Below are 16127 nucleotides of genomic sequence, written 5' to 3' on the forward strand. Positions count from 1 at the left end.
TGCAGATCCACATTTAGGACAAGAAAACTGGATCTTGTGTGCCTGACAGCAGAAGCAGGCTTCAAACCCAAGGCAAACCATTAGCATCATATTATGGGGCTTGTATTTATTTTAATTATATAGATTCCACACCTTGCACTCAGAGAGCAGAAACCAAAAGCAAACAAATGAAGATCTGGATAAAACATCCAAAGTTCTTCAGAAAAGAATCAGAAGCATTCATGTCTTAAAAATTCATAAAATTAGACACAAAGCCAAAATCCCAATGATCAAGCAAGAGTCAGGCTCTATAAGCATTCAAAGGAATTGCAAGTGCACTTAAATGCATTTAGGACGGGAACTAATAATCTTCATGAAAATATCACCTTATTCCCAGCAGTAAATTTACACTATGCTTATGTAAGCAGGGCATCAAACACCAATGAAGACAGATCAGATATAAAATATTTCATAAATGTAATGCTGACAAGTCCGTTCTCCTCTAACTTCTTTCTGGTTTTATTGCTTAGCTAATTTCTTAGTAAAAGTTATTCATGGACACTGAAGCAATTCCCCAGGTTTTAAAAATAGCATTCATCTATATCTTCTTCTCTGGTAGCAAACCTAATCTAACCTTTTATCTCTGGGGCTCCTGGGTAAAGTATAAAATGCTGATTTAAGCCTGAAGCCAAAACCATCTGCAAGATTACCATAAAGCATTGAAAAAAAATCATTAAGGGACACATTGGGAAAGATAGAAACTAGGAATTCTACCAAATTACTCTGATTTAAGTACAGGAGAAAAAGAGCTAGATTTAAAATATATGCTGCTAATCTTTGGCTTTTACAAAATATGAGGTGATATAGCAGTTAAACCTCAGGGAGGGAAAAAAAGATACTGAAAAGTGTTAAATATCTGGACTGCCAAAGAAGAAACTTTTGGTCTGCTCAAAACTACAGCATGGTTCTAACTTATTGTTTGTGAGAAAAACTCATTATTTGCTTTTTCCATTACAATTAGCTTTATCATATCTTACTCAGTATCTTTTGTTTGAGACTGGGCCAGACTCTTACAGCATTGGATGATTCAAACAATGTGTGATGTGTGTTGCTAAAGACTCAACCACTTTTTCACCACCCTGTACACAACCATTTACATGCGCCATTATTAAACTCTTTGCTTTGATTTTCTTCTTTTTTTTTAATTAACACAAGCAGTCCCAAACCATCTGCCTTGAATATGACCAGCCACGTGTTTATAGAGTCAGAGTGCAGCAATCTGATCAAGGACAGAGCAAGCTCCATCTTAACAGCTGCAATCTTGGGTCTAAGGTGATTGGAATTTCTCAGACGTGCTCCATCTGGATAATGGGGAGGTGAGAGAGAGAGGAAGTTGCTGTGATAGCAGCCTTGGAAGCATCACCAGACTTTAATGAACTTTCTAAGCCACAATGTGAAATCATCCATGAGAAAAGCACCTACTAAAAAACAAGCAAAACCTAGAGAGGTAAAATAATTTCACGGAATATCTCTCAATTGCCAAACTACTAATGTGTACAAAAGTAAGGAATTAAGTACTGAAAAAGTACTGAAAGTACTCCTCCAATTTTAAAACATAGCATCATTCAATGAAGTTTCAGCTTTTGGAATTAGCACTTTAAAATGTGGAAAATGTATTAATCTCATCAGGTGTATTAATCTCATCAGGCTTTGAGAATGACCCCTTTTTCTTTTGTTTAGAGGAGACAAGCAAATATACTTTGCTGAGGTTGAATTCTACATAATACAATTGTGCACAATATAATTATTTCTATAACTAACTTGCACTAAGCCATCCTATAAAAGTATTCTTATCTACAAAGTCTGATAGGAAATCTTGAATGAAAAAATATCAGAGGAAAAGCACAATTAACTAAAATTACACACTTTTCCATGCAGCTTTAAATAAACAGGCAGAAGTTGTAAGCTCTGTCTTATTTGCAATTCCTTGGTGTGGGAAGTTTTTCAGCATCTCCCCTTCTCTCAGACTGCACACTAAATTTATTGTCTGGGGTACCTGTGACTGTCATGCAAAGCCTGCAGCTTTTAGGGTGGAAATTGCCTCAGACCTGACTTCCCATGGTCAGTGCAACACCCCAGAGCTTCACCAGCCCCCCCAGCACGAGCTGCTGCTCTGTCCCACTGCTCCCACTGTGCAAGGGGAAAGTGTGATTTAAAAACAAACAAATGAAAAACCAAAAAACCCAAACAAACAAGCAATGGTAGTGAAAAATCCCCTTCTCTGCTTCACCTGCCTATAACCTGACAATACAACATCACCCCCAGTGACTGAGCTTTCATTCTCCCTGTGCTATAAGCTCTAAACATTCTGCCTGGGCATACATGTGAAGCAGCATCTTAATCTAAATCACTGCTGTTTGGCCTTTAAGCTCTTTACTTCATTTGGAATACTTTTTTCTCTGCTCACATGGTCCTGTTTTGTCATTTGTGATACTTTAATTTCACAGTTTCCATCCAGTCTGCAACTTCAAATGATTCCTTACTGATCTGCACTTAGCATTGGATCTGTAAAACACTAATGGTTGTTCAGTGAAAAAACAAAGTTTGTTTCAAACCTCACAAACACACAAACCTCCTTAGTTTAATATTAAAAAAGGTAATTGATTCTGTTAGGAAAATAGGAAAAACAACTTCCCTGTCCAAAGACAGATTTTCATGACCAGCCTATTATTTAAGATGTTAATCCAGAAGTTCCTAGGTTATGGTTGGTAGTAAAAACCGGTGATTTTGGATTGATTCTCCATGCCAGATGGTAGTGAAAAATTGCTGCACTATAAAATTTGCACAAATACTGCAAAGAGAAGCTGAAAACAGGAGCCATGTAATTTGCTAGGGAAAAGAGAATAATTTAATTCTAAATTTCCAGGCAGAGAAAAAGTAGGAGCTATTAGATGTGCCATGCACACAGGAGAACTTGCTAGCAAAACAATAGGAGAAAATAGTTCTTGTCTTAACTATTAATACAATACTTGTATTAACATGTATTAACTAATATGTATTAACTAACTCTGTCTACTCACTCTCCTAATATGTGTTTGCTTTCCAAACAGTGCAGTAATGTTTAAAATGATAAAACAATATGCAAATACATATAGTGAATTAAAAGTCAACAAAAAATACCAGCTTTAAGTCCCACACCTTGAGCCTGGCCAAGGAGTTCATCAGCTGAGCTCAGGTTCTCAGGTGGATTGCAGACAATTATCACAGAAACATGGATGTGATTTACTCCACTGCAGAAAACAACCCCTCTATTTGGGATTTTATTTGCATTCTCGGGATTTATCATTCGGGATTATGTAAAACTGGCAGCTGCTTATAATTATTTGGGGTTCGAGTAGAAATAATTAAAAACATCTGCCTTTATCTTAATACTACCAGACTTAAACCCATGAGCTCAGTTATACCTAACTTCAAAGCTGAAAGCAAAGAATAAAAGAAAGCTTCGCATATTGCTAACAAATTTTCAGTGATTCATTTATATGTACAACCAGTTATTCAACAGCCTTCAAACCTTTAATTATCTTTTAAATATATGTAATTTTGCACTTCTAATTAGATAGCAATTTAATGCTCTCACAGGGATTCAGATGGGCTGTCTTTTTTGAAATGTAAACTCCAATAGGAATAATCATTGGCATTCAAGTGATTGAATTCTTCAGTTATTTAAATGAACGTGAGGCATTTACACTGCTCAAATCATTTAAATATTCTGCTGTCAGCTACAGCTGTAGAGTTTTATGGAGTCAATGAATAAAGCAAGGGTAAGTGTAGGTTATCTCACGTTCCAGGCGGGACTCCCCAGAGAGAAATGAGATTTGCTGCTTCTGAAAGGCTAACACTGCTTAAGTGGGGCATTAATGTTTCCCCTGACACTCGGATTTCTCTGGTTTTCTATATTAGGAGAAACAAATTTTCTCAAAATTTACAGCTACAAAAGACTTAATACTGATCTAGAATCTTCAAACACTCCAGGTCCTTCAGCTTAATGCAACACACAGTGACAGTTCCCATTCTAAGGATGAAATGGGAACTCACTCAGGCACCTGAACCACCAACATATTTTAGTGTGAGCACTGAAATATTACTCAAAGCTTTGATTTCTAGATGTAACTTTCCCTGTCAGGACTGATCAAGTTAAAGATGTGCATCCTTGTATAGAAAGGCATCAGTTAAATTCATTTACTTTGGTAAGAGCATTCACAAACAGCCAGTCATAAACCTCATTACAAGTCTTACAGAGTTTATTTTGAGAGTGAGAATAAATGTCTCAATCTTCTCAGAGACAGAGGATTTTGATTTAAATAATACATATATCACAAAAATCATATAATCATAATAATAATATAATGCACATATTACAAAATCTTTGTAAGCAGAGATGTCATTAGATTAATTCATAAATCAGAACACATTTTTAACCTCTGATTTATTTTTAAAATGGTAGAACGTAAATAAAAGATGCAATTTTATTCAAGAACATATGCATTTGTCTTTAAATGCATATTTTCTTTAATTAAGAAACTCAGGCTCCTCCTTCAGGAACTCTGAGTATTCTGCCCTAGTAATTACTGAAAAAAAACAAATCCTGTTCCACTCCCTGAACAAAAACACAAATCCCATTGCTAACTATGAATCAAAAAAAGCCACAAACTTCATAAAACCTGGTAGCAACCTTGCTATTATTTATTGAAAACCACGCAAACATTAGGGCTGAGAGGCAGCAGCACAAACCCCTAACACCAGATAAGGTTCACATGGTGCTGATCTGGGACTGTGGCTGACACTCATCTTCCAGGGACATTCCTTAATTTCTCTGCAGTCTCACTACACTTCCCTAAGAAAGCAGTTTTCCTCTGGCACCAACCTTCAACAGACTGCAGAGTGACAGTGGCAGTAATGGGCAATTAACCACAATTAAAGTTAGACAGGCTAAGGTTGTTTTTAAGGGCAATAAAAGAAGTACTTTCCTTTGCATTCACTAAACTCTTTTCTTTGGCAAACTGTAACATCATCAACATGACATATTTTCATTTTAAAATCTAACAGTGTAACACCTGGCACATACCACAAGTGTTAAGAGGCTCCTGAAAAGCAGATAAAATCTGCCATGATCACAAATGAAGAAGACTGTGTCCTCATGTGCACATTTCACTACAGGTGAGGAGCCTCATACACCAAGTTAAGAAAAAATGGAAATTCAGTTTTGAACTCCCAAACAATTTATTACTTTTTAAATTAGCAGTAGGTCGAGGTTTTCAAGAGAATATAAAATTGCAAATTACATCACAGGACTGAAAATATTCTCTAGTGAAAATAAAATAGCCCTCTGTAAAAATATAGACTTTTAGTCAAACTCAGCATATAGAGGCATTCTGATGTATTAAAGCAGTATTTAGAAAAAGGGGTTTTCCCATCAGGTGTAGTCTATGGCGTTCCCAATGGGGTGCTTTTGGTAGGAAAGGAGACTTAAAAAGGGAAATGTGCAATGGATGCTCTTCAGCTATATGAGAAAAATAAAATTAAAATTTAAAAATAAAAAGGAAAATAGGAATAAACAGAAAACAGGGCGCAATCCCGTTGATCACGAAGGGCAGCGGGGGCGGCGGGCGCTGCCCAGGGCGGGATCGGCCCCGGCGGGGGCAGCGCCCTGCGCGGAGCTGCGGCGCCACCTGCCGGCCGCGGCCCCGCACTGCACCTGCGGGCCAGGCCCGTGTCCCCGGGGCCATTCCTGAGGGGGCCGCGCTCCTTCTGCCCCGCTTTATCGGCTCCTTTGGCGCCACTCATCGCCCCACTAATGTCTTGTGAGGAACCGAGCCAAAAGGTTCTTTCTGGTCCCTCTGTGGGACGGTGGCTGGTGGAAGCTCCCAGGCAGTGCTGGGGTCGCTCCAGCAGCCTCTGCCGCAGCCGCTCAGGATTCAGGGAGCGCCTTCCTCTCCTTCCTGCAGCCCAACCACCAGCACCCAACCTGTTAGCCACACCAAAAGACAAGTTTATTCAAAAAAACCAAAAGAAGAATCCAGCAACAGCTCAGGATTCAGGGAGCGCCTTCCTCTCTTCCCTGGAACCCAACCATGAGCACCCAACCTGCTAGCCACACCAAAAGTCAAGTTTATTCAAAAATCCAGCAGAAGAATCCAGCAGCAGCTCAGTCTTCAAGGACCACCTTCTTCTCCTTCCTCCCACCCAACCCATCAGCCTCACTGAAGCACAAGTTTATTCAAAAATCCAGCAGAAGAATCCAGAAGCAGCAGCCCAGGATTCAAGGAGCACTGCCTTCTCCTTCCTGCAACCCAACCATGAGCACCCAACCTGTCAGCCTCGCCAAAACCCAAGTTTATTCAAAAAACCAGCAGAAGAATCAAGAGATGGAGTTTCCCGGAAAAGCATTTTTAAATATAAACCCAATACTATAATCAGCACAAAAATGCAGCCAGCTTAATGATTACATGCACTGCTCAGTGTTAGATGAAAATCTGGTGCAGCAGGAAGCATTCTGTGCTGTTTGCTATCCTGCCTCTCTGCTCTGTGTCCCACAAGACAGTTCCTTAAAAAGCAGTACATCAGCTCCAGAACTAATAGATATGGGGTTAGGAACTCAGGAATTCAGTAATATTCTAGTTTTACATCCCTGCTGGAAAATATAACAGGATAAACCAGAGTGGATCAAGTAATCAATGAGATTGAATGTAAATCTAAGACAGAAATAATTTTTGAGAGTATCTTTAGTGAATTATCTAATTCCAGATCTATGGCCTATTTTCACATAATTATTGTCACAAATTCCATGGAATATGACAATGGTATCAGGATTTGGCCTGCAATATTAAACCAAGGGCCCAGGCCAGCAATCACTTCACTCTCAAAAACTCCACTGAAGTCAACAGAAGACTCTCATTACCCACCACTGACAGAACCCAGAGGTAAAAATGACTCTTCCAAAAACCTGAAATGCACAGACCATGAATATATCACAATGAGTTCCCCTAGCTGACAGCTTATGGGCTCCTGCCCAACATTTTGATTTTAAAAAGAGATTCCTTTGTATAAGGCAATGAAGTAAGTGCCTTCAAGATGTACCCTTGGTGAGGGAGAGTTACAGCAAACAACCTTTACCTCACTAAAGCAAAACATCAGAAATTAGGGAGTGGGTAAGACTCTCTGTCAGCCTTAGAGCTATCCACAGTGCCTGGATTACCCTCTCTTTTACAAAATATTTATTATACACTGAATAAATACTAATAATTTGAAATAAGTAATTTGCCCAAAAAGAAAGGGACACTACAGCAGACAGGAGTTATAAAACTCTTGTGATGTAGAGACAGAAGTTTCATTTAAATATATTCCTGTGGCTTGCAAACCTGGGATGTCAGATTTACCCATTGAAACATCCTTGTTGCACTTCTCCTAAGTTCCAGTTAAAAACCAAACTAAGTGCAAATATAAATGTTAATTTAGTGTGTAATTCCTAGCCTGTATCTTGGAAAGGAAAATTCCTTTGCTTGGTGAGGACCTCAGATATGCTAACGACTTAATAAATCACACTGGTCAATAATTTTATTTTCAAATTAAATTATCCAACCAGTTAATATTTCTGTTTTCTACTGAAATACTGCTGAGATTGGGCATTGGAGATCCTGCATGAGGAGCACATGTGGCAGCCATGTGGCCACAGCAGTGGGACCATCAATGCCAGTGCTTTGCTGGGAGCCAGTGGTGATGGAACACTTGGCAGGGCTCTTCCTAAACAATGATGCAACCAGGAATGCACCGGCCCTCCGGGGTGTTAACTTGATAAACATTTGCAAAACAGTCCCTTTATTTTTCTTGCTGTGATTAGTGCAAACAAGATGATAAGGGGGAGCTAAAGGTAAAAATTGCTGCTATTTCTCTTTTAGTACAGAAAATCCCCAGTGCTCCTATTTTGCTTAAAAATATGCTTTATTGAAATTTCGGCACATATATTAAATTAACTTTAACACTTTAGCATGACAAATAGGGGTTATTACACAGCACTAGAGCATTCCAACATTCCATTTCAATGTAAAATGAACATAATTATAGCAATTTTTGGCTTTACTATTTTGCAGTAATGGAGGTCTGCATCTTTTGCAGAAGCAAGTTGTATATTTATTTTCCTAGGGTTTTTTCCATGCTAAGTGTTGTTTCCAGAGGTAAATTTACCAAGAACTATGATGGGTTATGAAACAATATAAAGTATCTGCTCCATTGTATTTAATTTTTAAGACTATTCACACTAGGAAAAAAAAAAAATGCAACACATGCAGCTAAATAAAACAGATCAATAAACAGAATTCTTACCAAAGGCCTGAGTTCTGGGTGAGTCAAAATGTATCCGTTGTTCGTAATTGCAAAAGCATATCCATGAATTCCTAACTGCAAAAGTAAATGAGAAAGAAATACTGATTAGCATGGTCTCCAGTAAACCCTTACACAAAAATCAGGCAATAATTTGGCTATCCAGGGCACCTGGCATTCCCAGTCCTCATCCACACAGGACTTTGCTATAAGCATAGGCAAAGATCCTTGACATCCTGCAAATGAGAACCTGCCATGTGAAGAATTCAGCACAGAGCAGGATTTTACACTGTCCCACAGCTCTGCTATCCAGGGCACTTGCTCCTATGTGTGATAGAGTCAATTAATTATTATATATATACATATAAAATATAGCTATATAGGAGATGCCATAGGATGTGGCATTCAGAACATGGGCCAGGGCAAAAAGACACTGGGATATTATAAATTCCCCATTCCCAGGAGAGCACAGCTTTCTTCACTTGTTGTCAAAGAACCACTTATCTCAAAGATAAACAAAGCACAGCTACAATGAGCAACAGTGGCCTGTCATATGTGATATTTACATCTTCCCATCACAAAGGCTCTCTGCTAATTCCAGTTCTGCTGCAGCCAAAGGCAGCTACTTCTGCTAAAGAATTTCCTCTAAGTTTTCATCTTTGTACTGAGTGGAACTGTGGGAGATTCCTTGAGAGCAATGAGATGCTTGATGAGGCTAACAGTGCCCAAATTTAGCATTGTACTTATTTAAATAAAAATACTGGCGTATTTAGCAATATGCTTATTACACAGCTGATTGCATCCACTGAATGCAACAAATCTGCCTTTAAATCCTTCATGTGGTCATTCAAACATCCCTTCTTAGCATAAGCTTGCTGCTAATGTAGACTTTTTCTACAGATTCACTATGTATCTTTTGCCATGCAGAGAGTATCTTCCTATCCTTCTTTACCCATTTTTTTCAGTTCTTCAGACAATATAATATCCTGTGTCTTTTTATTTCAGCATCTCATTACACTGAGGTATTAAACACCCCCCCCACAACAAAACAAAAACCCCAAAGGAACTTGAAAGTCCAGCACTATCTTGCTTTGATATTTACAGTTCTCACTACTAAATCTTTTATTTAATTTGAGTGCATTCTTAAATGCTTTGCTAAAGTGGATCTTTAGCAATTTGTCTGACACAAAACAACTTGAGCAAGGAAAGTCAGAATCCTTTCTAAGAGGCAGAAGGGAGATCAAGTTTATTGGATTCTGTGATTTTCTGGGAACATAAACCAGACTATGATCTTATGGCAAGGTCGCAGGTAAAATATTCCAGATTAATTTATAGTGTCTCTGTGTGAATGGTTGTATATGGTCAGCTGTATCTGCCACACAGAAGATTGTTTCATAAATTAGTGGTTTTCCTATAGCAATAAACTTCAGTGACAGCAACAGAGGGTGATATGTTCTTGGCATCTCTTCATAAAGGAGGGATAACCAAAATAATAACAGTGGACATATTTTAACTATTATGGTGTGACAAGGGAACGAGCTGTTGGCTAAATATCAGATCTCAAGTGCAATTGTCTGTGTTGATAACTGCAGAATGACATCCAGGCAATGGAAGTCAGGTAAGGAAACAAATGTGGGTGGTATTTTTCACAGGAAAAAAGCATTTGCCTGTTTGAGGCCTACACAGGATCTGAGGGCAGCATTTTGTCATGTTCTGTGCAATGCGTGAAACTGCAGAGCCTCTGCAGTACCTGAGTGATGCTACCATTTACAGCAGCACTGCCATTTTAAACCTTGAATTCTGTCTCTAAATCACAGATTCAGAAACAAAGAAACATTTTTCTAACTGTGGTAAAATGTCACATGGAAGTCAAGTATTACCAAATCCAACCCCAGCTCACTCAGGAGAAACTGCCACTGACATCTGGGGATGTTTAGTCAAGGTAACAACTGCTGAAAACAGCTTATTGCTGTTATTCATCTTCCTCAGCATAAAATCCACCTCATCCAAGCTGAGAGAATTCCAGGCCAGTAGACTTCTATGTTCAACCATCATTTTATTTCCCTGTGTGAATTTTCTGTCACGTGTTGCCTCTGCAGGAATGGCTCCCAGGGGTGATTATGCTCTTGCAATTTGCAGAGTCTTTGTTTAGGGCATGTGGGACTGGAAGTTATAACTCAAGTGATCTCACTAACCCAACTGCATTGCATGATATTGGTAATAATCCTCTTTTGCAGTACATCCTGCAATATAAAACATACCTTCAAATAAAAATCTAATATTCAGCAAAAGGATCATATATTACCTTCCACAGAAAACTACTTCTTAAAAAACTTCTTTTCTGAATCAGTCTAACTCTGTTCCAATACCCATTATTTGGGCCTCCCACTCTTTCTAGATCCTCATATTCAGGCTATATCCAAATCCCACAGATTATTTAGGAGTAACATCACTATTACCTGGCTTTTCCTATCCAGCAATGCACAGCCAAGCTTTTATTTCTGCAGGTGCCACAACATTGTTCTCCATTCTCACTACAGATAAAACTTGCTCTCCCCATAGCTCCTTACAGGCACCTCCAAAGATTGTGTCCATTGCTCCAAATCTAGAAAAGGAGCAAATTTTGCTCCTTTCTCCTCTACCTTCTACTGATTCAGAACTTCTGCATGCACAGAAGTGTAACATTTTTTTAACATTTCTGTTAGCAAACTTTGTTGGTCTGTGCCCTGAGTTCCCTATTATTTATTCTGGGCAGAAATGTCTCTGTCACTGTGCTCTGATACCAGTGTGGAGTCAGCTGCTGCCTCTTCCATAGCCCTGGGACAGGGCCCGTTCTGTGCTGGCTTTGCACAGCTCTGTCCTAATGGGATCCAGGTCGCAGGAATTTACTCCAATTCACATTATCAGTAATATTGCCACTCTTTTTTATGCATCATTTTCATCAAATTCTTGTTTAATTTAAACTTTCCAGTTACTGTATATTGATCCAGGAAATAATTTGGTAAACCCTAATGTATTCAAATTGGAATTAAAATTGATAGGAGGAATTTTTATGTGAGAATATTGGAAGGCACTCACAAGTCAGTTTCTTTCCTCACCCTCTTAGAAATCACTAAATGAGAACATGGCAAACAATTAAGAGACAATTTGTATTATATACAAATTTATGCTTAGTACAGGTGCTGTCAAAATGCACTTATTCCAGGGGCTGGCCTCTTTAGCAAAGGCTGTCTACGATGCTGTGTTACACGCTTGTAAGTCATGCAAAAAAATCTATTAATGGGAAAATACTAATTTAATTTTCATTTGTGAATAGAAGAGTGCTATAGTAAAACATTTCAGACATAGAGAAGTAGTGAAATACTAATGTACTGCATCAAATTTAAATGAAAAGTAATTACATTTTGTGTTTGCCTGAAGCCTGCTTTTACTGAATGCAAAATTTCACAAGAGATATAGTGGTTCAGATTTTGAAAATTTTTGTGATCATTCATTTTAAGACTTTTACTGTAGAATTTCCATTCACTTTGGAAAACTAAGTGGAGGAAAATATTTAGCAGATACTGGGTAGGAGAGAAGGAAGCACAATGTGCCACTGTCTTTAATTCCAGGAGACACAGAATTAGGACAGGAAGAATTACACACCAACAGGAAGCCTAAAGCCACATTAAGGATAGGTTTTCATTAAAAGTCATGCAGTTTCGCAGCATGATTCTTTTGGTTATTTTGAACTGTATTCTGGCTATATTTCATAGTTTGATAACTTCATTGATTTTATAATTATATTGATTTTAATATGGATAGAATTTAATACTAGACCCTCTAGGCCACAAAACATGGTCAGTATTTAATATTACAAAAATGTGAAAATCAGGCCATATTTTAACTTGGGTTTTAAAAATGGCACTTGATCTCAGACACTACAGAGGTAAAATTCCTGAGGAAAATGGGTGAAATAATGGAGCTATGCAAGCATAAAAATAACAAAAATTAAATGAATTATGTTATATTTGAGACATTATACTGAATATAAATTATATATACACCATTTGTGTATTACCTTGTATTTTGGAATAGTTTTCAAAAGCTCTTTAACTGGAACATCTGTGCCAACTACTCCCAGGAGAATCCCTTTAGACCTCTGAAAGAACAATAAAAGATGCACTCAGGACCACGATGATAATAAACATTCTCACCACTTATTTCACCTTGCATCTACACTGTGAAATTGAATAGATGACAGATAAATTATTTTGAAGTGGGGAAGGCAGACACTGGTATAATTCAGCTGATCAAGCAGTAATTAAATCAATAATATTGCTCCTTTCTGCCTTATTTACAATTTATATAGAAAAGGCATGCAAGGTTTTGATAGCTGGTGAGTCCCTCTGCTGAAATCTTTCACATGCAAATAGGTTTAAAATTAAAAACTACTGTTAAAAATATGTTACTCCTCTTCCCCAATTTCTCCTACAATTTGATAAACATAAGAGGAAGGTGAAGCATTAAGGGGAAAGTACACTTAACTTTTTTTAACAATGTTGAATTACTAAAGATAAATAGATGAATATATAATAGACATAAAACTAATTAAAATTTAAGTTATATCAGAGCAAAGAGGAAAACTATATGGAATATTTACTACAAAACAAGCAATACAGAAGTAAGAAAGCTGTAAGGCCTGGTGTCATCTGAGATTTTCCCTCAAATATAGGGTTTCATCATTTTACCATGGCTTATAGAGTATCGGTATTTGGGATTATTTTGTCCATATTTTTTATGCTAATAAAGGGATTCTAACTGCAGACAAAATAATAATAATAATAAATTTTAAAAATTTAGGAGTTGACTAAACTTATTAGATCCCTGAAAGCAACTTCACATCAGTCACACCATTATCACATGACAAAAATAATCTGAGTACTTACAGTCTCATTTTGCTTACTAAATACTGGCATGGCAACAGTTGTCATCAACACCAGTCCCTGATCATCAGCAAGCTATATTTGAAAAAGAAATACTATCTCTGAGAACTAAGGGACAATTACAAACATGTGATTGCACTTTTCAATGTCATTATTTCCATTTTCAATGAGATAAGGCAGTTCACACAAATGGCAGTGATGCAGTTGGACCTGCAGTCAGTGCAGCCCAGCCCTGCCCATCCCAGCCCCTCTAGACAGGAAAGAAGCCCCATTCTCTCTCCCAGTGCAGCCTGCCATGGCACAGAGAAGGGCTGGGATGGCTGTGGGGGCAGCAGGAGCAGCAGCAGAGCAGCTGGAGCTCTGCTCCACACCCCTCCGACGGCCAGCTCTGCCTCAGCTGCCTCGGGCTGTTCTCTCCCAGCACAGGGCAAGGGGCCATGGGCTGTGTGGGTTTAGTTCTGGTCCAGACCGAGATCCCAGCTCACACAGCAGCACAGAGGATGACAGCCAGTCAGGACCCCAGGAGCACTTTGCTCCAGCTGCCCTCAGAGGTGCCATGAAGCATCAGCTGATTCTGCACATCAGGTTTCAACGCAGCATTTCAGTTTAGGGAGCAAACAGATCTCCTGACCTTGGTTCCATTCAAAGGAAACATACAGGGTGTTTATCACTGGCCACAGGACAGTGAGAGTGCTCAGATTGTCTCCTCCCTGTTCAGATGAAGCTCTCCCCTGAGGCAGAGCCTGCCTGGGGTGCTCCAGACCAGCACTGCTCTGTGCCTGTCCATCTTCACCAGCAGCGTGAGAAACACAACTCAGGCAGGGAGTAGAGAGTCACTGTTCAACCCTTTCTGTTTCCAGGGACAGATATTAAAGCTGAAGAGGTTTATCCAACATTTGAAAGTGTCACACAGACAGTTATGACCTCAAGTGGAGAATTGTGTAGAACACAAATTCTGCTTTGCTGCACCTGTGCTCAGCCAGCTGGGTGCAGCAACAGGGACGATGTTGCTGAGCAATGCTGTAGGTGACAGTCATGCACAATTGTGACTGTGACATTCTCCTATCACTTTTGCATCTCTATCATCTTTTCTGCACTCAAGTAAAGCTTCTAATCCTTTTTTTTCTTTTCTTTCTACAACTTTCGCAATTTATTTTTTTCCTTTGTTTGTGTTTACAAAAGTTTTCTTATAATGAAGCAATAGCAATCGGCTCCCCATATTCTCAGAAAAAAATTCCTACATTATGATAAAGATACCTTATGAAGCATATTCCACATTAACAGATCAGAAAAAGAAAATCTAATAAATTACATGTCTTGCATCTCCCAGTCTTCTTCAGGAGGATTTTAAGTTTCTTAAACAACTATATTTCCTGAGGCATGGTGCTATCTCATGGTGAGAAGGAATGCTTGCAGACATTAGACAGGAACACAAATGGGGTTTAGAGTCAAGAAGGTTTACATCTGATAAAGGAATCACCAGGGATATGAGGTGGAACAAACTTATGATCATATTTTCTTTTTTTTTTTGTTTCCTTGTTAGCAAGAAGAGATAATTCTTACCATATTATAATCTTTGATATATCAAGGAATAGTAAGTTATTAAACAAACAAGAAAAAACACAAAAACTTGGCAAAACTTGGTGGGTTCAAAGGTTGCACTTGAAACTGAAATGCAGCCAAAGCAATGTAGGAATTTCCACTCTTTGGCCAAAGGAGTAGAGTCAAGTACATTGACATGATTTGTGGGGAGAGCAGCCCAGTAAGTGGGAAAGCATTCTGCTGATTATGAGGTGACATTTTGGAGCACATCAAGATTTTCTGTGAGTGCCCTGGGTGGTTTTCTCTGGCATCATGTTTGTGTCAAGTACCTGGACAGTATTAATTTAGGAGTCTGCTCACTTTCAAGATATTACTAAAAACAATTCAATGGATAGGATGAAGCCACGGGACTTCGAGCAGAGTTTTAGGTTTGAAATTCTTTACATGAAGGGAAAAAAACCCACAATCTGGAGTTCCTGGGAGTTTATGAAAGGACTGCTCATTACCTCTCAAAACTGACTATGGAAGCAGGCAAGAGTGACTGTCTTGTAATTTTGTTATCTACAAGTAGTAACTACAACTGGCTGCTGCACTCATTTCTATAGAATTCCACTGTATAATCCAGCCTGTTGGATTTTTTCATTTGCTTGGCAGATGAGCAGGTGGCTGACCACTTCCATAAATGGAGTCAGCAAATAACTGGGTGAGCAGGGACCTGTATTTACAATGTTTTACTGAGTCACTGCTTATCATAATGTAGTTACCATCTAGTCTAAAATGATGAATGTAGGAGACAGCATCAGTGATTTGCCCCAGAATGTTCTTCTGCTGGAAAGACATGGTGGTAACAGTTTTGGGTGGGCAACTACCCAAGTGCTATGGACACTCAGTTTCATTAAATGCTCAGCAAAAAAATAACAAATCTTTGAAGGAAAATAAATCTCAAGACTGAGGAAAAAATGCATTCCCAGGGTAATTGTCTCTTGGCTCTTTACCATAAAGAAACAGAACTTGCTCTCTGAAAAGGGTACATCTAATGGCTAGTGATAATAATTCTATAATTGGTGGAAAAATTCCCTTTAGAAATAGATTTAACTACATTTTTCCATTTAATTCCTTGCTGTACACAAGTTACCCCCTCAGAACAACCCCCAACAGAACTTCCCAAAAAGCAAATAAAAATCATCCTTTTAGAGTTAAGCCACTTGAGAGTTTAGCCTCACACCCAGCACCAGCATCCTTCTCAAGGCAAAGAGTAAGGCAGGCTCCAGAATTAAACCAGACACACATATACAGGAAAGAATA

General features: G+C 38.6%; 1 protein-coding gene across 1 annotated transcript in view; it reads right to left on the minus strand.

Moving 5' to 3' along the window:
• Positions 1 to 16127, minus strand: part of CACNA2D3 (calcium voltage-gated channel auxiliary subunit alpha2delta 3) — a 383943-nt gene that overhangs the window by 94985 nt on the left and 272831 nt on the right. Inside the window, exons 15-17 of the mRNA XM_054281044.1 lie at positions 13284 to 13355; positions 12416 to 12496; positions 8359 to 8433 (exon numbers count right to left, since the gene is read on the minus strand). Coding sequence (XP_054137019.1) covers positions 8359 to 8433; positions 12416 to 12496; positions 13284 to 13355 — 228 coding nt within the window. The remainder of the gene's footprint in view (positions 1 to 8358; positions 8434 to 12415; positions 12497 to 13283; positions 13356 to 16127) is intronic.

The sequence above is a fragment of the Melozone crissalis genome, unplaced genomic scaffold (assembly GCF_028551555.1).
Source record: "Melozone crissalis strain CALT ecotype California unplaced genomic scaffold, PUWL_Pcris_2 ptg000029l_1, whole genome shotgun sequence".
NCBI classification, from domain to species: domain Eukaryota; kingdom Metazoa; phylum Chordata; class Aves; order Passeriformes; family Passerellidae; genus Melozone; species Melozone crissalis.